The 23,313-nt window shown below is 43.1% G+C and overlaps 1 protein-coding gene across 3 annotated transcripts in view; it reads right to left on the reverse strand.

The window, feature by feature from the left end:
• EGFLAM (EGF like, fibronectin type III and laminin G domains) overlaps positions 1 to 23,313 on the reverse strand; it is a 227,006-nt gene that overhangs the window by 124,102 nt on the left and 79,591 nt on the right. For all 3 annotated transcript variants that reach the window (XM_032278918.1, XM_032278919.1, XM_032278917.1), the window contains 4 exons: positions 19,049 to 19,158; positions 17,594 to 17,677; positions 5,648 to 5,765; positions 4,343 to 4,478 (listed from right to left, as the gene is read on the reverse strand). In XM_032278918.1, the coding sequence (XP_032134809.1) occupies positions 4,343 to 4,478; positions 5,648 to 5,765; positions 17,594 to 17,677; positions 19,049 to 19,158 (448 nt within the window). The remainder of the gene's footprint in view (positions 1 to 4,342; positions 4,479 to 5,647; positions 5,766 to 17,593; positions 17,678 to 19,048; positions 19,159 to 23,313) is intronic.

Raw genomic sequence — 23,313 nt, forward strand, 5'->3', positions numbered from 1 at the left:
ACCTAACCATGTCCCAAAGGCCTCATCCTAATCCCATCACCTTGGGAGTTCAAATTTAACATATACATATTGTGGAGGACATAAATATTCAGACCATACATAGCACACACAAACTGCAGTTTCAGCTTTAGAGCCCAGGAAAGCTCTCTCTGAACATATATTCTCAGGCACTCACCTATAATATCCTGTGATGTTTAGGCTCTGAGATGTTTACAAATGGATTCATTTTGCAGCCCAACATTAAATGCTGCAAGAAGCTGTGGAGGCTTCCTTTCAGGAAGACATCAAACAGTGGCCTAAGAGGAGGTTTCTCATTTCCTCAGCCAGCAGGACTCTGCGCAGGCTGGGTCTAAGCTTCCATCTGTGAAGGTGGGTCACAAACATGAAAGGACATGGGGATTCACAAAAAGCACTGGGCTGCAAGTCAGGAGAATTCAGTTCTAATTTTATTCTGTCCCCAACTAGTCATTTCATCTTGGCAAAGCAACCTATGCAATGTAGTCTCAATTACTTCTCTTGTGAAAGGGAAATAGTGGTATGGTGGGATAGAAACAGACACCCATTGAACATTTACATGTATAGATGCTTTATGACTAAGAGAAATAGCTCTGCAATGAGGGTTACATTTGCTTGATATTTCAGATGAGGAAATAGGGGTTCTGAGAAAAGATGACTGAAGTTACATATTCTGGAAGAGACAGAGGCAGATTTCCTAGTACAGGGGATGTAACAAGTGACTGAGCTTTCTTATATTACCTACCATGTTCCATCTGGAATTCAATGACATTCAAGAATTCTAAATTTGAAGCTAACCTTCCAGATACTGTGAAGGTATTTTGTCAAGGTAAACAGATAAATATATATTAATAGTTAGTTGGAATGGCATATAAGTTTAAAATATACATAAGAGGCTGGGCATGGCAGCTCATGCCTGTAATCCCAGCACTCTAGGAGGCCGAGGTGAGTGGATCACCTGAGGTCAGGAGTTTGAGATCAGCCTGGCCAACATGGTGAAACCATGTCTCTACTAAAAATACAAAAGTTAGCCAGGCATAGTGGCGGGTGCCTGTAATTGCAGCTACTTGGGAGGCTGAGTCAGGAGAATTGGTTGAACCCGGGAGGCAGCGGTTGTAGTGAGCCAAGATTATGCCATTGCACTCCAGCCTGGAGGACAACAGCAAAACTCTGCACGTGCGTGAGCACTTACACACACACACACACACACACAGACCTTGAGCCCCTCAGATATTAGAGAGCTCTGAACGTTAAAATGCATTTTAATTAGTTTATACTTGTATATAACACCCACATATACCTTAAACTTTTGTAGGTTTTTAACATCAACACAGCTTCTTCTTACACAAAGTTCTCTTTCTCATATTTTGAAGAGTATCACTTGATCTTCCTAACCACACACTGTAAGGCTGGAAGAAGTCATCACCCACATTTTACAGATAAGGAGATTGTAGCCAATGGCTCTGGGGCCATGTCACCTCCCCTTGTCCCACTTCTGATTTCAGCAGCAACTGTGGCATGGACAGTTCTTGGAGGGCTGACTTGTCTCCTGTGGCCAGCACATCACCTCAGGCACACACTGTGCTCCTGTCACTCCTCATCCCTCTAGATTCCCCCCTTCACCATGAAACGTGTAGGAGTTATACTCTCAGAGGCAATGCACAAAGGACAGAGGAGGAAAAAGCCACTGGATACATGTCTCCTGTCTTTTTAATGGGAAGCGTGAGAAGAATTCTGTGGGTTTCAGAGAGATCTCAATGGAATCAAGACCCCAGTGACGACCCTGCTACCTCTAGCAGTGACTTCACTAACACACCCTTATATATGTCCTGCTTTCCTGTCTCATTCTCCCCACACTCCCATTCCCACGTCCAAATAAGCTGCTTGCACCCAAGTCTTTATCTCTGGCTGTCTTTTGAGGGGACCCCTCACTATGAGAGGCATCAAGGCTCAGGAGGGGAAGTAACCTGTGCTGGGCCACACGGCTGGCATTAGAGAAGGCGGCACTCTCTCCTAGTTCTTCTGTCTGAATCCAGTGACTCTCTTTCATCTTCTACTTTCAGGTGTGCATGCAAGGTTAAGAAATGACCATTCTACCTTTTGCCAGTATATAGACATAGAGAAACTTTCAAAAATATGTGTTTGAACAAAAAATTAATAAATAATGCTTACCTTTGGTCGTGGTTACAGATTATCTCCTAGGCTACCATAAAATCATAAAAAACTGTGATTTATTTTTTGAGACAGAGTCTCATTCCAACTGGGGTTGGAGTGCAGTGGCGTAATCTTGGCTCACCGCAATCTCCGCCTCCCTGGTTTAAGCGATTCTCATGCCTCAGCCTTTCAAGTAGGTGGGATTACAGATGCCTGCCACCATGCCCGACTAATTTTTGTATTCTTAGTAGAGATGAGGTTTCACCATGTTGGTCAGGCTGGTCTCAAACTCCTGACCTCAGCTGGCCCACCCACCTTGGCTTCCCAAAATGCTGAGATTATAGGCGTGAGCCACTGCACCCAGCCAAAACTGTACATTTTGCAAAATTTTAAAGTATTACATCTTTCTTTGCTGGTGTTGTCTAATTTATTTGTGTAAGTAAATTATAAATATTAAGTTTTGCCCTAAGTTTTACAGACAAGAAAGTTGAAGTTTTAGGGTTTTCAGTGTAGCACATTTAAATAGTATTGAAACCAGCATTAGAATCTTTTTTATTTTAGGCATATTCCAGGCTTTGCCTACAAAATCTGTTCAATGACACGGACATAGATTATCGTCAATGCAAAGCATTTTTCTGGGGCTTTGCAGTGGGCATTATAAAAAAAGAAATCTTAGAATCTGTTCCTCTCTTTTCCAGTAAATGTACCACAATTTTCCTTTGAGGATGCAATCTTCTTGAACACTGAATCCACATACTCCAGGTTTGAGTGAACAATCAGTTGTTAATTCCAGAGCTTGGAATATGACCAGTGCCTGACCAATCCATGAATTCTCCCCACCTGGGCCACAGTGACTGGGGCAGAGGATGGAAAGGGACCTCAGCCTGGACAATTAGAATAAATATTGAGACTTTGCTGGGTCCATGGAGAAAGCCACTCTCCTTCCTAGGGAGCTAGGCTGGTCACTGAAGGTCCTGACTGCCTGGTGTCCATCTTACCACCATCTGGGAAAAGCCCATCTGAATATGAAGCCACTAAAGCAGAGAGACGCTTGGAGTCAGACTGCTGAACTGACACGGATATAGCCTTCCCTGAATTTAGATTTGCTGATGGACTTTACAGTTACCAGAGCTGATGCATTATTGCCTCATCTTCTCCTTTCAAGCTTCTAACACTTGCAATTTAACAAGTCCTGTGTGAAACACTCTATACTTAAGCATTAAAGAGATTCAGTGCAGTACCTCACCTCTGATGAAACAAATATGTGCTTTCCATCACCAAGGAATAGGCTAGGAAGTCAAGACACAGAAGCGGAGCTAATCAAATCTTGGGAGAATCCATTGTCCCAGCTTCAGGGAGCCTTAGGAATGAGGTGCTGAGCCAGTCTCTTTATGAATGCAGAAAGCAGTAGGCCTCAGACAAGCCCTGCCACCTTTACTGTAAGAACCCCAACTCCACAAACATTGTTTACAGACTCATTCACCAGCCACCGCTTCCATTAAAACCAAATGGCAACTAGAGTTCAGAGGAAATACCTTAGCTTGGAAATTCTTTTTGTTGACCTTTGTTTTCTTTCTCTCTTTCTTTAAAATTACATAGCAGCACTGAATTGAGAATCAGTGCTTTAATATCTGTAAAAATTTCCAATCACTCTCTACCCTCTGCTAAGCTGAATAATAAGAAATGGAGAGGTAGACGAAAGAAAAACATTGAAACCAAACTAAGACACTTGTCCCAAGGCAATATGGACGTGAAAGAAACAATAGGTTGTCCTTGTTTTTAAATGGTTTTCCCCTGCTCCTGAGAAACGGCATGATCAAATATTTATTTTCATATGTGTTTCAAAGCCAGGAGGGCAAGGTTCATGCTTGAAATGTAGTCAGGCCTATCAGAAATGGTACCTCTGGAGTTTTCAGCGCCTAGAACAGTCTCTGCCTGTGCCGGGGAAATGGAGAAGAGGCATGTGATACAGACAGGTTTACCGGGTGACCCACCAACAAAGAGGTGTGGGGATCATTACCGCCCCAAGTAGATACACGGGCCTCCAAGCCTGTGTTGGCTCTTAAATATACAGGCGGTAGAGACCTACAGGTGACTCTCGCCATCGTCTTACATCAGGCTTGGAATTCTGAGGTCTACACATTAGGCTTTTGAATGTGACATGCAGACTTACCTGATGAATTCCACAGAGTAGTACTGAATAGGGGTGCCTCCTTCACTTGCTCCAGGTTTCCAGGACAGGGCCACCTCAGAATCTGAAACCACAATGACGTGTGGCTGCTGGGGAGCTGCTGGAGGCAGGCAGTAATCTAGGTGGGACGGCAAACACAACTATATTAGGCTGGTGGTCTCAGCCACCGGAGAGGTTTAATGTGATACAGAAACAGCACGAGTACTCCCTATACCCAAAATATCTCTGTTCAGAACAGCCTCAAAACCCAAACCAAACAAATACAAAAACATGATCACAACTTGATCACTGTGTAAGGTTTGAGTCAATGAGAGCTGGTCTTCCCTTCTCCCCGCTGCCCCTCTGACTGCAAATCCAATTAGTTATATCCCAGCCATTGACCCTGGGACACACGGTAAGTTCCCTGGAAAATCTTCTATCACACTCTCAACGCCTAATAGCCTTCCATCTCTGTTTGCATTGTCAGAGCTGATATTTACCTTCAAGGACAATTAAATGCTTAGAATCACTGCTGCTTACATTCATTCTTTTCTCTGTGCGTTTTATCCCTGACAATCAGAATGCATGGTTTTGGGAAATGTCCTCCTATGTAAAAATGTAGGAGTCACCCATGACCCCATCACCTCAAGTGACCGCTGTTTCTGATCATGTCCAGACTCACACATTTCCCAGCCTTTATTCACGCTATCTATCTGCCTGGGAGACCTTTCCTGCCTTTTCTTCCTAGCAAAATCCTATGCATTTCTTGCAACTCAGGCTAAAGGTAGGACTCTTTCTGAAAGCCCCCCTGAGCCTGGGCCAGAGGAAGTGCACACCGCTGTGTGCTTCACAGCCTGCTGTGCAGTCCTTAGAAGTGCTGCTGTCACTCATTTGCCATTGGCTTCTCCTTCAGCAGTGATAGCCACCAATCCACCTTTGTACCCCACTGTCCATCTTGGTGCCACCTCAATAAACATTAGTTGCTATCTCTTTGCCTATCAATCTCTTCTCCTACTCCCCTTCCTCACCTTTGTCATTCCTACTTACCTGTCGCATCTCCACTAGTTGTCATCTCTTCAGGGAAGAATTCCTACAGTGCTGAAGCATCTGTCACACTCTGTGACTAGACACTAATGAGAAAATGTCTTGACTCACCCCACTAAGTTCTGAGAGGGCAGGGGCTGTGCTTGCTTTTGTTCTCTGATGAATTCCCAGAGCCTAGCACAGTGCTTGGCACACAGTAGGTTTCTATTGATATGTGCTGAATGAAGGATGCATGGATAGCCCACCACCTGTTAATGAATTTACCTTGGGACAAAGTGGTGACATGCCGAGGAGAGCTGAGCCGCCCTTTGCCAGCCTGGCTGTAAGCTGCTATGCTCACACGATATTCAGTGCCCGGTTTCAAATCTCCAATCACTTCCTCCTGTCAATGATCAAACGAGATGCCAATAATCAGAAGATCTGTTTGGGCAAATTGTACGATTTCCATGAGGTTTATATCTCGAGGCCCCTGTGAAATTGCTTGGCAGAGAGAATGTTTTGCTTTGTCTAGGACTGACCCAGTTTTAAACTTTGCCAAGAAAAAAATGGCCATGACATATTTCCCAAGACTGGAGGATGACCCTTTATTGAAATCTATCCACAGTCCTAGAACTGGATACATTTGCACTAGCAAATGTTACTGTGAACATCAGAATTCTTCCATCAAATTATTAGGCTGCTAGAAGGCAGGTAATGATTCTTCCCTAGGCTGGAGTTCCCCAGTTCCTTCTTTCCATTTGCAGATTTCAGATGCTCAGGGAATCGCTGCAGCTGCACACTGAGGTCTTGATTTGTACCTATAAAGTAGGGACTGAAATTTTAGTTCTCAAATTTTAAACAGCATTAGAACCACCAGGAAGACTTTCTTAAAAGTGTGTGTGTGTGTGTGTACTTCCCCTGTACAAAGGGCCCTGAGCAGGAAGCCCCAGCCAAAGAGGGCTCTCTCCACCTTGAGCTTTGGCAAAAGTGGTGCGTCCCCTAAGCTACAGCACTAAGTAGTAACTGGGAGCCTGGGTCTAATCAGTGAGAAGCAGCAACACATTGTAGTGGAAAGGACACTGGCAGTAGTCAACCAGTCCTGGGCTTCAAGCCTGATTCTGCCACTTATTACTAGCTGTGTGTTGGATATTAAATTCACTAAGCCTCAGTTTCTTCTTCTGTAAAATAGGCATGACATATAGCCATAGCCATCTTGCATGATGACAGCATTTGAGATAATGTGTGTCCAGTAGCCAGTATGGAAGATGTACTCGGGAAATGAGTGGTTGTTCTTATTGTCTTGGGCAGGTGGGAATCTTCCTCTTCTCTGCTTCCATAGGCTCCCTGACTACTCCAGAGGCCAAGCCCTTCCTTTGACACCTTCCTGACCATGCAGACCTGGTGGTCTCACTACTGAAAATTGTGCCGCTACTTTAGCACATTTACATTGTATTTATTAAAAACTGTTACTATTTCTCTTAAGGGATTATAAGCCACTTGAGAGCAGGGATCATGTCTTATGACTTCTTCACAACCTCTTTTGCAGATGTTTGAACATTCACTGTTGCTAAGAAGAATTAAGGGCATCCCCACAATTTTTTTAAAGCATTCAACAAATAATTGTTGAATAATTAACACAGTTCTTAAACCCTGATTACACATTAGAATCACTCGGTGATCTAAACAACTGATGCCTGAACTCCCCTCCAGCCACTTAAATCAGAATCTATGGGGGACAGAACCAGGTGTCTGTTTGTGTAAAGCCTTCCAGGTGATTCTAAAGTGAACCGCTGGTCTAGGGCTCAGCTCACCTCTCATGCCCTGAACTGCCCTGTCTGTTCCCCTTCCTCTCATTGTCCTGATCCCCAGCCTCACCAGTATCTACCAGATCCTTCTGTATTTACTATGCTCAAGACTCTCCCACCTTAAAAATAGTAATTCCCTACCACACAGGCACCCCTAGCTCCTCTCCTCAGAGGCAACGTCCCTGGAGTTCTCTTTGCTGCCTCACCTACTATGTACTCCTGAACTTACTCCCATCTGGCCTCTCTCACGACAAATCTATTGAGATGTTCTTACCAAGACACCGTATCATCTTTGTAGTGAACCCAGTGGGCGCATCTCAGTCTTTAATGACACGTTGCATCTTTCAATACCATTGTCCAGCCTTGCTTCTTCGGTCTTTTGAAAATCATGACTCTGCTCATCCATGGTCACCTTCTACGTTTCGTGTTGCTCCTTTCCAATATCCTCCCTCCACCCCCTTTCTCTGCTACCTCTAAGGACTGGTCTTTCCCAGGATTTCGCCCCATCACCATCTTCTTTTCTCCCTCATAGATGCTTGCTTGGGTAAACTCATCTACCAGTCCCTTAGCTTCTGGCACCACCTTCAGGGTGACACCTCCCAACTCTGCACCTCTAGATCAGTCCTGCCTCTTGGTCTCAGGCATGGATTTGTGAGTGCCTCTTGAACATCTCTACCCAGCGACTCCCAAGCAAGCCAGGTACAACATAACCAAAGCTCAGCTAACCATTCCCCCCCCCACTGCCAAAACCAAACCAAACTAAAACAGCCTCTCTGCTTCCCTTCTCTCCCACTCATTACCCAAGGCCAGCATTCTTGATGATTTCCTCTGAGTTCCCCCTTCAGCCCTCACCACCATCCAGTCAGTTCCCATGCAGCAGATTCCACCTCTTTCATATCACTTAAATATGTTTCTGTCATTTCATCCTTACAGCCCTTGAAGACCAAGTTCTCATAAATATGACAACGGGCTCTGATTCCCCTGCCACTAATACTTCCCTGCCTGTACCTCCAATTTGGGCTCCACAGTCCTTTGCTAATTATCTTTCTAAATCCCCAATCTGATCACGTACTTCACACTTTAAAGCCCCTCAGAAGAGCATGTTTGTGTCCCCCTGTTTCTCCTTCCAGCATCATCCCATACCGTGTCCCCTCCTTACATTCTACATTCCAGTCATACTTAAGAACTTGGCAGGGCTCGAATTTATGCCATTCAATGCCTCTGGGCCTTTGAACCTGCTGCTCCCTCTACATGAAATGCCCTTCTCCCTACTCCTGCCTGGCTCACCCCTACTCCTTCTTCATGACTCAGATCAGCTGAGACATTACCTCATCTCTCTGGCCCCGCCCCAGTCTGATTTGGTGTCCCTCCTCTATGCTGCCCTGGTGTCCTTGGTACACATCAATCTGAGCACCACTCACCTTGTATTTTAATTATCAGTTGATTTGTCACCTTGTTCCCACTTACCTGAAGCCAGTAATCAAGTTCTTATTCCTCTGGCATCTCAAAGCTTAGCACAGTATTACCAGACATCTAGCAAATGTTCAAGCAACGCTTCTTGATGAATGAATAAATGAACTAATGAATGATGAAAGAAAGAAATCAAGCCAAGATGTCTCATGTAAAGAGATGACCTCATCAAGAAGCCAGCTGATACTACTGAGCCCTGCATCTTAACTCATGGCATCAGCACCCCCGCCCCAGGACCGGGATTAGCACTTCCAGGGACAGGACTGACTCTCTCTTGCCCACCTCCCTCCAACCACCTCCACCATACCTTTCAGACTTGCTCCCTTCTTCCATTTCTACCTCAGTGCCTGAGTTCCCGCCCCTTTGACTCCCTGCTTGGGTCTTCTGTCTGCCCCTCCCTCCCTCCCTCCCACCTCCATTCCATTCTACATGTGGCTTCACAAGGGGTCTTTGCTGCACGTGTGGACCTGCCTTCAGAGCCCCTCTCCAGCTCTACTTTCTCCCATCCGTGCTCCTGAGCTTCACCTTCTGTCTCCAGACTTCACGTCAAATTTGGTGTTTAGGAGACCGGAGGCAGCAGGTGGATCCAACCTTTGTTCTCACTCCCCTCCCGACTGCCACGCCAGGCTTTCCTTATGGAAGCTGAAACACTTTCAAACCAACATGGTCCTCTCCCGGGCTTTTGCTTTAGGATCCTTTACTACTAGGAAGTCATTATGCTGGATGAAGTATGGGTGGTGATGTGGTTTCAGAGAGTATTGTAGATATTAGCCAATACCAAACACAGCTACCATGAATTACCAGTGATAGGGTATTTTCTCTGTTTTAGGAACAAAGGGAAAGAAGGCTATGTGTAGCCTTATTTAGTTCTTCCTTCAGTTGCATGAGGCAGGTGTAACTCTTATGTTCATTTACAGAGGAGAAAACAGAAGCCCTGAAAAGTTCACAATTTGCTCAAGCTTTGGTCAGTGGCAAAACAGGGATCGGAGCCCTTCTCCATTTAACATCAAGGCCCGAGTTCAAACTGGACAGTACACATACAAAAAATATTAAATAGGCCGGGTGCGGTGGCTCACTCATGTAATCCCAGCACTTTGGGAGGCCAACACAGGTGGATCACAAGATCAAGAGTTCGAGATCAGCCTGACCAACACGGTGAAACCCCATCCCTACTAAAAATACAAAAATTAGGCGGGTGTGGTGGTGGGCACCAGTAATCCCAGCTACTTGGGAAGCTGAGGCAGGAGAATTGCTTGAACTCAGGAGGTGGAGGTTGCAGTGGCCCAAGATCACACCACTGTACTCCAGCCTGGGTGACAGAGCAAGACTCTGTCTCAAAAAATAAATAAATAAAATAAAAATAAATAATGTTTAAATCAACAACAAACAATACTTATCACAATCACTGAAAACTAGATTATTATTACTTTATGAACATGGAAGTTAATGTATCAGAAATTTAAATGTTATCACTGAAAACCAACCAAAATTGTATTTGTAGTTCCATACATAGATTAGATATGGAAGATCAGCGCTACCTTCAGCTTGGGTGCATTCTGAAGGGTAGAGGGTGACCTTCCCAGAATCTGGCTGTCTCCCTTCTGTCTCTTTTCCTGCACTGACATGCCGGGAAGCTGGCATAAAGGTAAAAATCAAGGGGACTGAGTGGTCAGGGCCATGGAAACATGAATTCAGCGACTTCACTGTAACCTCCTCCCCTGACATCTTTCCTTTCAAATGGAATCTTCATTATATTGTGACTTGTGATAACTCTTGCAATTTGTAGTTAAAATACCACAAACCATAAATCTTTGTATTTCTGTCCTTAAAGGACATCACCATTTGTATTTCTGTCCTTAAAGGACATCACCATCACCATTTCTGCCTTGCCTCAAACTATGGCAGATGCTCTTTTCAAAGTAGAGAAACAGTCTTTTGCTTTGTTTAGTTGCTTTGTGTAAGTATGAAGACAAGTCAAGACGTTTCTCTCTCCTGCACTTCATTTCTACGCAAGTTAGTGACAAACAGGGTTGAGGAAATTGCTTTCTTGGAGTAGAGGCTGGAGTGACCTCAACAGTCTCCCCTAGGTCCCTCCCCCCCATTTTTTGGGTGAAGCTGAGTGCTTTGCTGCAAAGTAACCCCTACTTTGTGGATGCCTAGTTCTTCAAAACCCCTCTGTCTGCTCAACACCACTGTGGTTTTATGTGAGCAGTGAATTTACATCCATAGAAGAGAAAAGCAAGGTTGGTCACTGAGCGCACTGAGAAAGCTCGAGGAACTTTCAGGACTCTTTCCTTCTTCACAGATTGCCAGAACAACAAACTTTCATCTGACAATAGGAATAATCATTATAATTTTCATTTGTATAGCATTTTGGAATATATAAAATCTCTGTACACCATTGCTTCCCTTAATCTTCACAACAACCCTAAAAGGTCAGTCGTATTATCTCCATTTTATAGACAATGAGACTGGATGCAGAGTTTAGATAACTGCCCTTGTGGGCAACAGTGGGTCTGATTTCCCACATGAAACACACTATGACTTTATATGGTTCTAACCACCTGGCTGGTAGACACGGCATAACTAACTAGTTCTCAGACCAGCACCTGGTTTTTCAGATGTTCAACTGCCATTTCCATCCCTCCATTCACAATGTCACCCGGATGGCTCGTCCCCCAGTATCCATTCTCTCCTTTCTCATAATAGAATCCTCATGTTTCAGGTGCGCCACCCAAAGACTACATTCTCAGCCTCCTTTCCCTCCAGGTGTGGCCCTGTGGCTAGATTCTGTCTAAAATGTTGTGAGTGAGAATGCTGAGGCCAAATTTTGGGATATCCCTTAAACAGAAGGGGTATGTTTCCTTCCCTCTTTTCCTCATCTATTGGTATAGTGTGGATGTGGCAGCATGAGCCGTTCTGGACCATGGGCAGGAGGGCACAAGGGGTTGGCAGAACCATGGGTTGGTTCTCTCCTGCCTACCTCCCTCCAGCCACCCCCACCATGCTCTCTAATCAAGTGAAGCCACCAGAAGGTGACATCCAGACAGTTCCATGGGGGAACATAAATGCACATCTCATTGGAAACACTGTCAAGTTTCTGGCCTGTTAGACTTATATCTAATACATGACCCAATATACAAAACCAACCTGGGTTACCATGTAAGAAGAGCCCAAGAAAAGATGAGACTATTGTGTGTGTGTGTGTGTGTGTGTGTGTGTGTGTGTGTGTGACAGAGTTTCGCTCCTGTTGCCCAGGCTGGAGTGCAATGATGCCATCCCGGCTCATTGAAACTTCTGCCTCCCAGGTTCCAGTGACTCTCTTGCCTCAGCCTCCTAAGTAGCTGGGATTACAAGCATGCACCACCATGTCCGGCTAATTTTTGTATTTTTAGTAGAGACAGGGTTTCACCAGGTTGGCCAGGCTGATCTCAAACTCCTGACCTCAGATGATCTGCCCACCTCGGTCTCCCAAAGTTCTGGGATTACAGGCATACGCCACTACGCCCAGCAAGACTATTCTTTACTATGTACTTTTTACTCTGAATTGATGAAATCATGTTGAATTGTTCTGAGCTGAAGTCTCTGACTCTGATTTCAGACCTCGCCTTTACCTCCTTACATGCTGCTGTTCATTCTCCTCCTACTGCTAAAATACAGATCATTTGGCTTCAGAAATAAGGCTAGAGGCTGTCCTATTCACTAGTTCAGATGAACGCAGCTGAGAGGAGGCATGAATTGAATAGAACACTAGACTGGGAGCCAGGAGACCCAGGTTCTGCTGCTGTCCTAGCTGTGTGGTCTTGGGGATGCCACTTAGCTTCTCTGAGCCAAAGATTCAACACTGAAATTCTGTGATTCTTCTAAAACAACCTTCATTGATACCTAGTAAAAAAAAAAAAAAAAAAAAAGTTGACCCTACAAGTTAAGACTGGGCCTCAGTTGCCTTAGTGGCAGTTGGGACCACCTAGCATTGTCCAGTGGAAGGCACCAGAGAAACAGAAGAGTGCTCTCTTCCAAGCATCCTTCCTCCAATGCTCTGAGGACGGCTGTGCAGAGCAGGGTGGAGGGAGGAGTTGTAGGAATTTCTATTACCTGGGTGGTCACAGCAAGTTATTTTCCAGAGTTTTGCTGCAGGGCAGCATTGGCTTTGGAGGCTGGACTGATTTTCCTTACATGGATCTGTCCTGAGTGCTGCAGAAAAGTTCGCATCCCTGATGCTTGCCAACAAAACTGCCCCGTAGGGGACAAAGGTACCCCAGTTGGGAACCATTGCTAGTCCATCCCTTCTTTTTTTTTTCATTATTTATTTATTTATTTATTTATTTATTTATTTTTTGAGACAGAGTTTCACTCTTGTTGCCCAGGCAGGAGTGCAATGGTGTGATCTCAGCTCACGGCAACCTCCAGCTCCCAGGTTCAAGTGATTCTCCTGCCTCAGCTTCCCGAGTAGCTAGAATTACAGACACCTGCCACCTGCCACCACACCTGGCTAATTTTTCTTTCTTTCTTTTTTTTTTTTTTTTGTATTTTTATTAGAGACAGGGTTTCACTATGTTGGCCAGGCTGGTCTCAAACTCCTGACCTCAGCTGATCCACCTGCATTGGCCTCCCAAAGTGCTGGGATTACAGGCATGAGCCACTGCGCCCGGCCCCATCCCTTCATTTTATAGTTGAAGAGAAATTCCGAAGAGCTCAGTGACTTCACCCTTGCTCTGACAAGAAAGCAGGAACTAGGTTCAAGTCTTCTGATCCCTGGGTAACTTTTCTGTCTCTAAGTTTTGGGTCAACCAGTGGACTCTGAAGCAGGGTGGTGCTGTATCCCCACGGATGGCAAGAAAATCCACTGAGACGCCACAAGAAAACACAAGAGCTCCCTATTTCTATCTCCTCCTTTAAAAGTCTGTGAGATTTTATAATGTACATAATATATTAGTACAGTAGCATATGTATAATTTATAAATACACATATGTTGGTGCATGTTCAAATATTTTTTAACTGATGGCATGCACGATCAAAGAGTATAAAGACCACCACCATAAACACCTTTTCTAACTCTAAAAAGATTACCAAATTGCCCTGATTTGTTTTACTATTTTATTTTCCAGGAGGAAACCTACAGGATATTCTTTAAAGAAAAAGATAAGGTGGGCTTGAAATGATACCAAATTGGAAGCCTCTAGAAGGCAGATTATCAAACAATGCAGCCCAACTCCACATTATCAGCTGGAGTATTTTGGTTATTTTATCAATTAAATCAGATTAACTGTTTGTCAACCCACTCCCCGGTTTGGCATTGAATCCAAAAAACCAAATCTACCGTTTTAAGGTAATTGGTCCTATCTTACTGAAAACACAATCTGGAATTGTGAGAGGAAATAGGGGAGAAAAGAGGCGGTAAAAGAAGGGGAACTACCTCCAGAGAGGTGCTCACTAGTTAAATATTTTCTCTCCTTTTCAATCTGTTTCACCTACTCTTGATCCAGAGCTTAAATTACTCCAACCTTCAGAGAGGTTCCCCTTAACCCTACTCTGCTGTGTGAGATGAAGGAGCACATGCAAGGATAAAAGAGGAGCCCTTCTAAACGATTAAAAATTCGCCTGTAGGTTCAGTTGTCTGTGCTTACACTAGAACTAGGCGCTCTCCGCTGAGCCTTAATCAGCATGAGAAAGATGCAGGAAAATCAACATTTTGATGAAAAGAGATCCCCGGAATCCTGGGTTGGGACAGGAGTTTAACTTTTCTAAAACACACTTACAAAAATTGCCTGATGATCAGGCTGTTCCTGGAGAGAGGAAATAACAGAAGCAACGTGAAGAGTAGAAAACTTGCATGGCTAAAACAAATCTGTATGGCACCTGCCCCTTCTGCTATGCACAGGCAAGGGCAGCAAACACACATCTTTGCATCATGAATCACACTGGCCACTTACTAAGCTCTTCTTCTGTGCCAGGTATCGCGCTGAAGGTTCTATAATCATGACCTGATAACTCACATCTTTATCTGTAGAATGACATTATATAGTACAGAGGTTCTAAAACTTGCTCTGTTCTTGCCACCCTTAGTGTGCCAGTAATGTTTACAGCACCTCTATGCCAAAAGAAATGCCTAACTGTTCCATTTATTAAGTACTTATATCCGAACAACTTGGTAATAGTAGTTGGTAAGGTTTGGCTCTGTGTCTCCAACCAAATCTAATCCTTAAATTGTAATAATCCCCATGTGTCGAGGGTGGGACCAGGTGAAGGTAATTGAATCATGGACGTGGTTTCCCCCATGCTGTGCTCATGCTAGTGAGTTCTCACAAGATCTGATGATTTTATAAGGGGCATCCCACTTCGCTCAGCACACATTCCCTCTCCTGCCACCCTGTGAAGAGGTGCCTTCTGCCATGATTGTATGTCTCCTGAGGCCCCCCAGCCATGTGGAACTGTGAGTCAATTACGCCTCTTTTCTTTATAAATTACCCAGTCTCAGATATGTTTTTATTAGCAGTGTGAGAACAGGCTAATACAGTAGTTCACGCAGGTGTTGCTGTTTTCCTTAAAAATATTAAATATTCCGCCATGCCCCTGTGATCCTGCTGTGGAGCCCTGGAGCACACCGGCACACAGTTTGGGAACCATGGGCACACTATGACATAGATATTTTTGGGATCCCTGTTATGTCAATGAGGAAACTGAGACCCAGTAAGGTTAAGCAGCTGGTTTGATGAAATGCAGAAATCTGAACACGAGTCATCAGAATCCAGAACCCATGCTGCTGTAACAGACTCCTCCTGCCCCCTTGCTGAATCACTGCCTTTATGTCTAGTCATTATTTCCTCTTTTCATCTGTTTATTCTGCAACTCTCCCCATCCCCTACACACACACACACACACACACACACACACAGAGGCATGTCTGTACACACTCATGCTCATTCATTCCCTGGGCTCAAGCCATTCCAACTGGGATGTCCCTCCCTTGAGTCTGCCTTTACAGAAAGTTCCTGCTTTAACCCTCAGTCCCAACTTTCACCTCCTGACCACTTGTTCCCACACTCACCTCTCCCTCTTCAAACAGTAAGCAGCATGTTAATGACATGTCTACTAAGAGGTCTACTAAGCAGCATGTTAATGACATCTGATCTTACATTGTTCCCCAATTGTTTTATGTGTGTGGATGTGGCTCTCAGAAGACTGAAAGCTGCCTCCAAACAGGGACTGTGTGTTGTCCTGTATTGGGCATAGAGTAGCCCCAGTGCAAATTTGTCAAAATCAGCAAGATGATCAAATGCAGAATTTGATAGCATACTCTAATGCCTAGATGTAGATAGTGGAGACAATATATTTAAGCCATCAGGAATGATAACTAACATCCATGTGGCTTTTATTTGGTCCTCACAAGAGTGTAATTATTACACCCCTTTCATGGAAAAAAAAAAGTTGAGGTTTAGACAGGTTAAGTGACTCTGACCAACATTACCCAGCCTGTGAATGGAAAAACAGGCCTAAAAGTCCAGAGTGTTGGTCTCCCTCCCAGCCCTGTTTCAGGTTTATACAGCAGTGACCTTCAGAGAGATGCCAATTTTCAGCCCACGTTCTGTGATGGGCAGGATGTCAATTTCAGAGGCAGTGTCTAGACTCAAAGGTACCTGTCACCCTTGATACCTGGACTGTCTTCCAAGCCAAGAAGTGAGCCCTGCAGGACACCAGGCTGGGGTGGCTGGGGACACTGCTAGAAGCAATCAGGCTCCTTGGTGAGGTCAGTGAGCTTATTCAAAGTTCCAACCCATCTCCCTTTCTTAAGACGGAGTAAACTATAGAGGCTGGGGTTGACGGCTTCTGCGGCCAGTGCTGGGTGCTTAAGCAAAAGTCTCTTTTGACCTTAAAAGCATGTCATACAAAATAAAAGCAAGCTGGAAATATGCATCTATTCCTTCTGAATCATGAGACTTTGGTAGAATCAGCAATGGTAGGGGCTCAGAGGTCAGTCAGCTCCGAGTTTACAGTTGATGCTGTTACTCACTAATGTATGATTTGAGGAAAGTTACTTCACCTCTCTGAATCTCAGTGTCCTTGTCAGTAAAATGAGGTCATAGGATAGTTGTGAAGATTAAATGGCAAAGCAAATGTAAAGCAAAGGGTGGTGGCTGCCAGGTAACAGATGCTCAGTAAGTGATAGTTCCTTATCACAGATGACAAACAGGTGCTGCAGCCAGAAGGCATGGATGAAATAGGAGTTAGCACCAGCACCAGCACCAGCACCACCACCACCATTAGAACAGTGTTATGGCGGGACTGGTGCTAACTCCTTGTAGAGCAATTCATAACGCTCTAGCCTGGAGTAGTAGCAGAATGAGGAAGGAGGAGGGGAGTAAAAGAAAGGAAAATACAAGATGCCTAAGGCAAAAAATTCACCCAGAGAGACCCTGATAAGAAACAGAAACGAAATAGATGAGGAGCCAATAATTGGTTAGTAGAAGGACAGGGTGCTGGGCTTGAAAAAAATAAAAAATAAAAAAAAATAAACAACTTGGACCATTTAAATATACATTTCAAATTGCATCCTCTTCTTCTGCATTGTGTCTTCAGGCAGCTTGGAAGATATAAATGCGTCATATTTATGTATAAAGCTTTTATTGGGATTAAAAAAAACAGAACTGAACTTTATGAATAAAAGAAGGGTAAAAATCAGCTGTAGGGTGGCAGGTTTCTTGCATGATAAAATGGGGTTGAGTCTGGGATGGAAGCATTTACGCCAGTATTCTTTTGTCAGATGCCTGTCTTTGCAGAGATGTAGAAGGCATGGCTCAGAGGAAATGTACATGGAGGATATCTGGAAATCCTAAAGGACTATTACAACTGTTAGTTATTATTAACATGTGTATAGTAGCACACCCACCAAATCAGCAATCTGCCTGAATATCACCCATGTGCCTTTGAGGGGACTGTCAGGATGGAGAGACTCACCGTGGTCGGGATGTCCCGGTTGAGGGGCACGCTGTGCGACTGCTCCTGCAGGGATTTATCTGTGCCAACCTCGGAGTAAAAGACCTTGAAAAGATGCAGACACCCTGGTGAGAGCAGAGCCCATGCTTGTGTAAGATCAAAGGTTGTAATTGCACTCACAGTGGCAGCAGGCTCTGAGGTGTGTCGCCTTATATCAAGTGCACTAGTTCTGTAGGAACCACATGAGACCTACTTGGGTTGGGGCGGGAATGGTGGGGTAGTGTTACAAACTCAGAAGCCTGTGGAGTCCAGGAGGAAGACATACAGTAATGAAGCGAGAGGCAGAGGTCTGGATGTGGCTCCTGTTATTTTTCCCAAAATGCATGAGCCTCCCAGGTAATCTTTCATTTTCTCACTTTCAGTAAGATATGAGTCCAGAAATATATTTCTCTACTTTTAGAAAACAGTAAGACAGGCTGGGCTCATGCCTGTAATCCCAGCACTTTGGGAGGCTGAGTTGGGTAGATCACGAGGTCAGGAGTTCAAGACCAGCTTGACCAACATGGTGAAACCCCGTCTCTGCTAAAAATACAAAAATTAGCCAGGTGTGGTGGCAGGCACCTGTAATCCCAGCTATTCAGGGGGCTGAGGCAGGAGAATCACTTGAACCAGGAGGTGGAGGTTGCAGTGAGCCAAGATCATGCCACTGCACTGCAGCCTGGGTGACAGAGCAACACTTCGTCTCAAAAAAAAAAAAAAGAAAGAAAACAATTGGACAAAGGCCATGATCAATGGCTACTGAAAAGGTGACAGTAGCCGGTGGTGGGATTAGGGTGTTACTGGGGTCTTACAACTCATCTAAAATGAGCAGCTCAATTCCAGCAGGCTTGGTGCCTTATGGGAATGTGGACCGAATGTGGCCAGCTCTCCACATGTCCCAGAGAGTTTGCAACTCCAAATATTTATGTGAAATGTCTTGACTTCTAGAAGTTTTTCAAAGAAAACATTTTGGTGAAATGAAATCAGCCCAATTTGTAGCCTCTGACAGATAGGAATGCACTCTCTGCTGATTCCTTCACTTTGCCTATCCACCTTCTTACTTTAATTCAGATTTTACATTATTTTGTACTTATTGACAACATTCCACAGTGATTTCCTGTTTCCCATGTTCATGCTTTATTCTCCAGATTGGACTAATGGCAATTGAAGAGCAAGAACCACGTCCTTTTAGTTTATATTTTTCCACAGCTGGACAGAGAAAGGACTGGATAGATCCTAAATGAGTAATGCAGATGTGATGTGACACTCGGAGCATTTACAAACACCCTTCAAAAGGGGACATTTCTTCTAGCTTATGGAGAGAGAATGGGGCTGTTATTGATACAGAAGAACAGGTATCTAGAAAAAGCAAGGATGAGAAAGACATACAGTCACACAACACACCCACTGAGGAAACTCCCGTGCCCATGTACTTACAGTGTACCCAAGGATGGGGCTCCCAGGATGCCTTGGCATTTTCCACTGGATGCTGAAAGCCGTACAGTTCAATGCGCCCAGCTTGATGTCAAGAGGCGGCCCTACCTTTCCTGCCCCCAAACAAAATAGATTGTGTTAGCACAACCCACCTTGAGTATACTTACACAAGATTTAAGAGTGCATTCTCTGACAGATGAAAAGCACACTTAAAGATAATTTCAGAAACGAAGTCAATCTCTAATCTACCACACCTGTCTCAGCTGACCTCACCCACTTTGCTATCCTCTCCCAACCTGGCATTAGTAGATAAATCAGCCCAACCATAACCCTTGTTCTCTTGGGTAACTTCTAATAGGTCAGGGACCAGCAAAGGAGGATTCAGGGTAGCACAGACCACAGACACTTCTGACTTGACTCTGAGAGTTTAACATGTACTAAAGTAACATGACAGACATATTTTTATTTACTCAATAGCATATGTATTTTATGTATATATTATATAGATGTGTTTGCTTACACAGCTAGGATATACCCTATGGTGGGACATCTCAAAAATATAGTTATGTATAAAATGAGGTTTAAATTTTTCAAATGTTTCACTATCTATTTATCTTAAGTAACTTCATAGTTATAGATAATAAGATTTGTAATTATAAAATAACATATACAGGTTGCCACAATTTAGAAAATATAAAAGAATTATATCTAATTCTAACATTCAGAAATGAGTCCTATTAGCATTGTGGTGTATCTCCTGTTGGTCATGTGCAATTTAAAAAAATTGTTTCTCTCTCTCTCTTTCTCTTTCTCTCTCTCTCTCTCTCTCTCTCTCTCTCTCTCTCTGTGTGTGTGTGTGTGTGTGTGTGTGTGTGTGTGTGTGTGTGTTTCTATACAGTTGACATCCCTTATCTGAAATGCTTGGGACCAGAAGTGTTTCAGATTTCAGATTTTATTGGGTTTTGGAATATTTGCAGTATACTTAGCTGTTGAGCATCTCAAATCCAAAATGCTACAATGGGCATTTTCCTTGAGCATCATATTGGTGCTTAAAAAGTAGGATTTTGGAGCATTTAGGGTGTCAGAGTTTTGGATTTTGGATGCTCAACTTTGTGTCTGTGTGCATGTGTTTATGTGATTTTTAAATTGTTTTTGTTATATATAGTGATTATGTATATATACATGCATGTTAATAATTTTGTCTTATCTCAGTATATATATATATATATATATATATATATACTTATCTTACTTAGTATTTTAAGTCTTATCTCACTTAGTATATATATATAAATATATATATTAGAGAGAGAGAGAGAGGGAAGAGAGAGAGAGTACAAATAGCATATTACAACCCTTAAAATCATTATTTTTAATGGCTGTAAATTTTTCCATATAACACATGTTCCATAATAAATGGCATTTGCTATCCCGCTATCATTAGGCAATTTACTTCCAATATTTTGCTGTCTTACATAATGCTCCATGAGGGCAGAGAGTAGGTCTATCTTGTTCAGAGTACAGAAACTAATAATGATAAGAGCACAATAAATATTCCTTAAGTGAATGAACATTCTGCAACTTGATTTTCCACTTACTAATATGTCTTGGTGAACTTTCTTTTTAACCATTGCATATAATTCTCCAGCATACCTTTAGCATACTTGTAATTCGCAGAGATCTAATGTATCTATTTAACGGACTGCTGCTGGAGGCTTGTCATCAATGTTTTTAATAACAGAACCCAAAGTTTTTCTAGTGGATTGAATAATAGAAACACAGTGCTGTCAGCAGGAACCATGAGGCCAAGAGTCACCTCCCCTCTACCCCATATACACCTGCCTATGACCGTTACCACTCAGAGATTTAATTCTTAATGATCTCTCTGACTCTGCCATTAAATCTGCTCAAGATTGGCTAGACTTGAGCAGATTAGATTAGGCTAGACTTAGGCCATGTGGCTTCCTCTTGGCTCAACCAACAGGCAGGAAAGGAAAGATCAGTCCTTTCTGGCTTCTAAACTGGGAAATGACAGGATGAGACGAGTTCAGGGAATTGTTCTTCCACCAAGCCCATCCACAGTAAAGAAAGAAACCAGCAGGAGAAAAGGATCATAGAAAAGGGTGGTGGGAGGTTGGATAGCCAAAACTCCACTTTTCAGAGCACGTGTGTACATTAACTATTGCTCCATTGATTGACGCTGAAGTTATTTTCAAAATATCACTGTTAAAAATAATGCTGAAAAGAACATCTGAATATGTGCCTTTTTATGCACATGTGCCAGTGTTTCTAGGATGGATACCTATAAAATTTATCAAGAATATACACTTTCATTTTTACTACTAATGACTTATTGCTCTCCCAAAAAGAGTAAATGAATAAATATATGTTTAGGTGCATTCAATTATTTATTTGGGTAAATTCTTAAAATTCTAAAAGCAGAGTTCTTGTGTCTAAAAGGGTTTTTCAACCTTGACGCTGTTGACATTTGGGGCTGCCTCCTTTTTATAGGGGCTGTCCTTTTGCATCATAGGATCTTGAGCAGCATCCCTGGTCTCTACCCGCTAAATGACAGTAGGATCCTCCAACCCCATGTGAAAACTCAGAACATCTCCACACATTGCCAAATGGTCCCCAAACGGCAAAATTGTTCCCCATTGAGAAGCACTGATTTAAGAGAATGAATATCTTAAAGATTTCTAATAAATATCATCAAACTTACATTTAGAAAATTACCAATTTAGAAGTTTATAATGGTGTATGAGATATATAAGTAACAGTATAAAGTAACACAGCCCCACCAGGTCTTAGTATTGCCACTTTTTAAAGAATTTTTGCTCAGAGAATGAAAAAATATATATAAAAAAGCCACAGACCAGCAGAAAATATTTGCAAAAGAAATATCTGATAAAGCTCTGTTATCCAAAATATACAAATGCTGTAGACAAAACATGCATGTCCCTCCAAAATTCATACATTAAACCCTAATTCCCAATGTAATAGTATTTGGAGATGTGGCCTTTGGGAGGTGATTAGGTCATGAGGGTAGAGCCCTCATGAATAGGATTAGTTACCTTGTAAAATAATACCCTAGAGAGCTCCCCCTCCCCTTCTGCTATGTGAAGACACAGCAAGAAGATAGCTGTCTATGAGCCAGGAAGTGAGCCTTCATCAGACACCAAATCTGTTGGTGCCTTGGTCTTAGACTTGCCTGCCTCCAAAACTGTGAAAAATAAATTTCTGTTGCTTATAAGCCACCCAATCCATAGTATTTTGTTACAGCAGCTGAACAAACTAGGATAATGCAGAACTCTTAAAACTAAACAGGCCAGGTGCAGTGGCTCATGCCTGTAATCTCAGCACTTTGGGAGGCTGAGGCGGGTGGATCGCTTGAGGTCAGAAGTTTGAAACGAGCCTGTCCAACATGGCGAAACCCTGTCTCTACTAAAAATACAAAAATTAGCTGGGCATGGTGGTGGGTACCTGTAATCTCAGCTACTTGGGAGGCTGAGGCAGGAGAATTGCTTGAACTCAGGAGGCGGAGGTTGCAATGAGCCAAGAACACGCCATTACACTCTAGCCTGGGCAATAAGAGTGAAACTCTGTCTCAAAAACAAAAACAACAACAACAAAAAAAACTCTCAACAATAAAAATAAACAACCTGAGTGAAAAATGGGCCAAAAGATTTCATTACAAAGACATCAAAAGCAACAAAAGCAAAAATTGTCAAATGAAATCTAATTAAACTTAAGAGCATCTGTACAGCAAAAGAAACTCTCAACAGAGTAGACAGACAATCTACAGAATGGGAGGAAATATTTGCAAACTATGCATCTGACAAAGGTCTAATATCCAGAATCTATACGGAACTTAAACAAATTTACAAGAGTAAAACAACTCCATTAAAAAGTGGGCAAAGAACATGAACAGACACCCTAAAAGAAGGCATACATGCGGCCAACAAGCATATGAAGAAAAGCTCAACATCACTGTTCATTAGAAAAATGCAAATCAAAACCATGATGAGATACCATCTCACACCAGTCAAAATGGCTATTATAAAAAAGTCAAAAAAATAACAGATGCTGGCAAGATTGTGGAGAAAAGGGAACTTTTATGCACTGTTGGTGGGAGTACAAATTAGCTTGTGGAAAGCAGTATGGCAATTCCTCAAAGTGCTAAAAGCAGAACTACCATTCAACCCAGCAATCCCATTACTGGATATGTACCCAGAGGAATACAAAGCATTCTACCATAAAGACACATG

Source organism: Sapajus apella, unplaced genomic scaffold (assembly GCF_009761245.1).
Source record: "Sapajus apella isolate SASKATOON/1434 unplaced genomic scaffold, GSC_monkey_1.0 scaffold11, whole genome shotgun sequence".
NCBI lineage: Eukaryota > Metazoa > Chordata > Mammalia > Primates > Cebidae > Sapajus > Sapajus apella.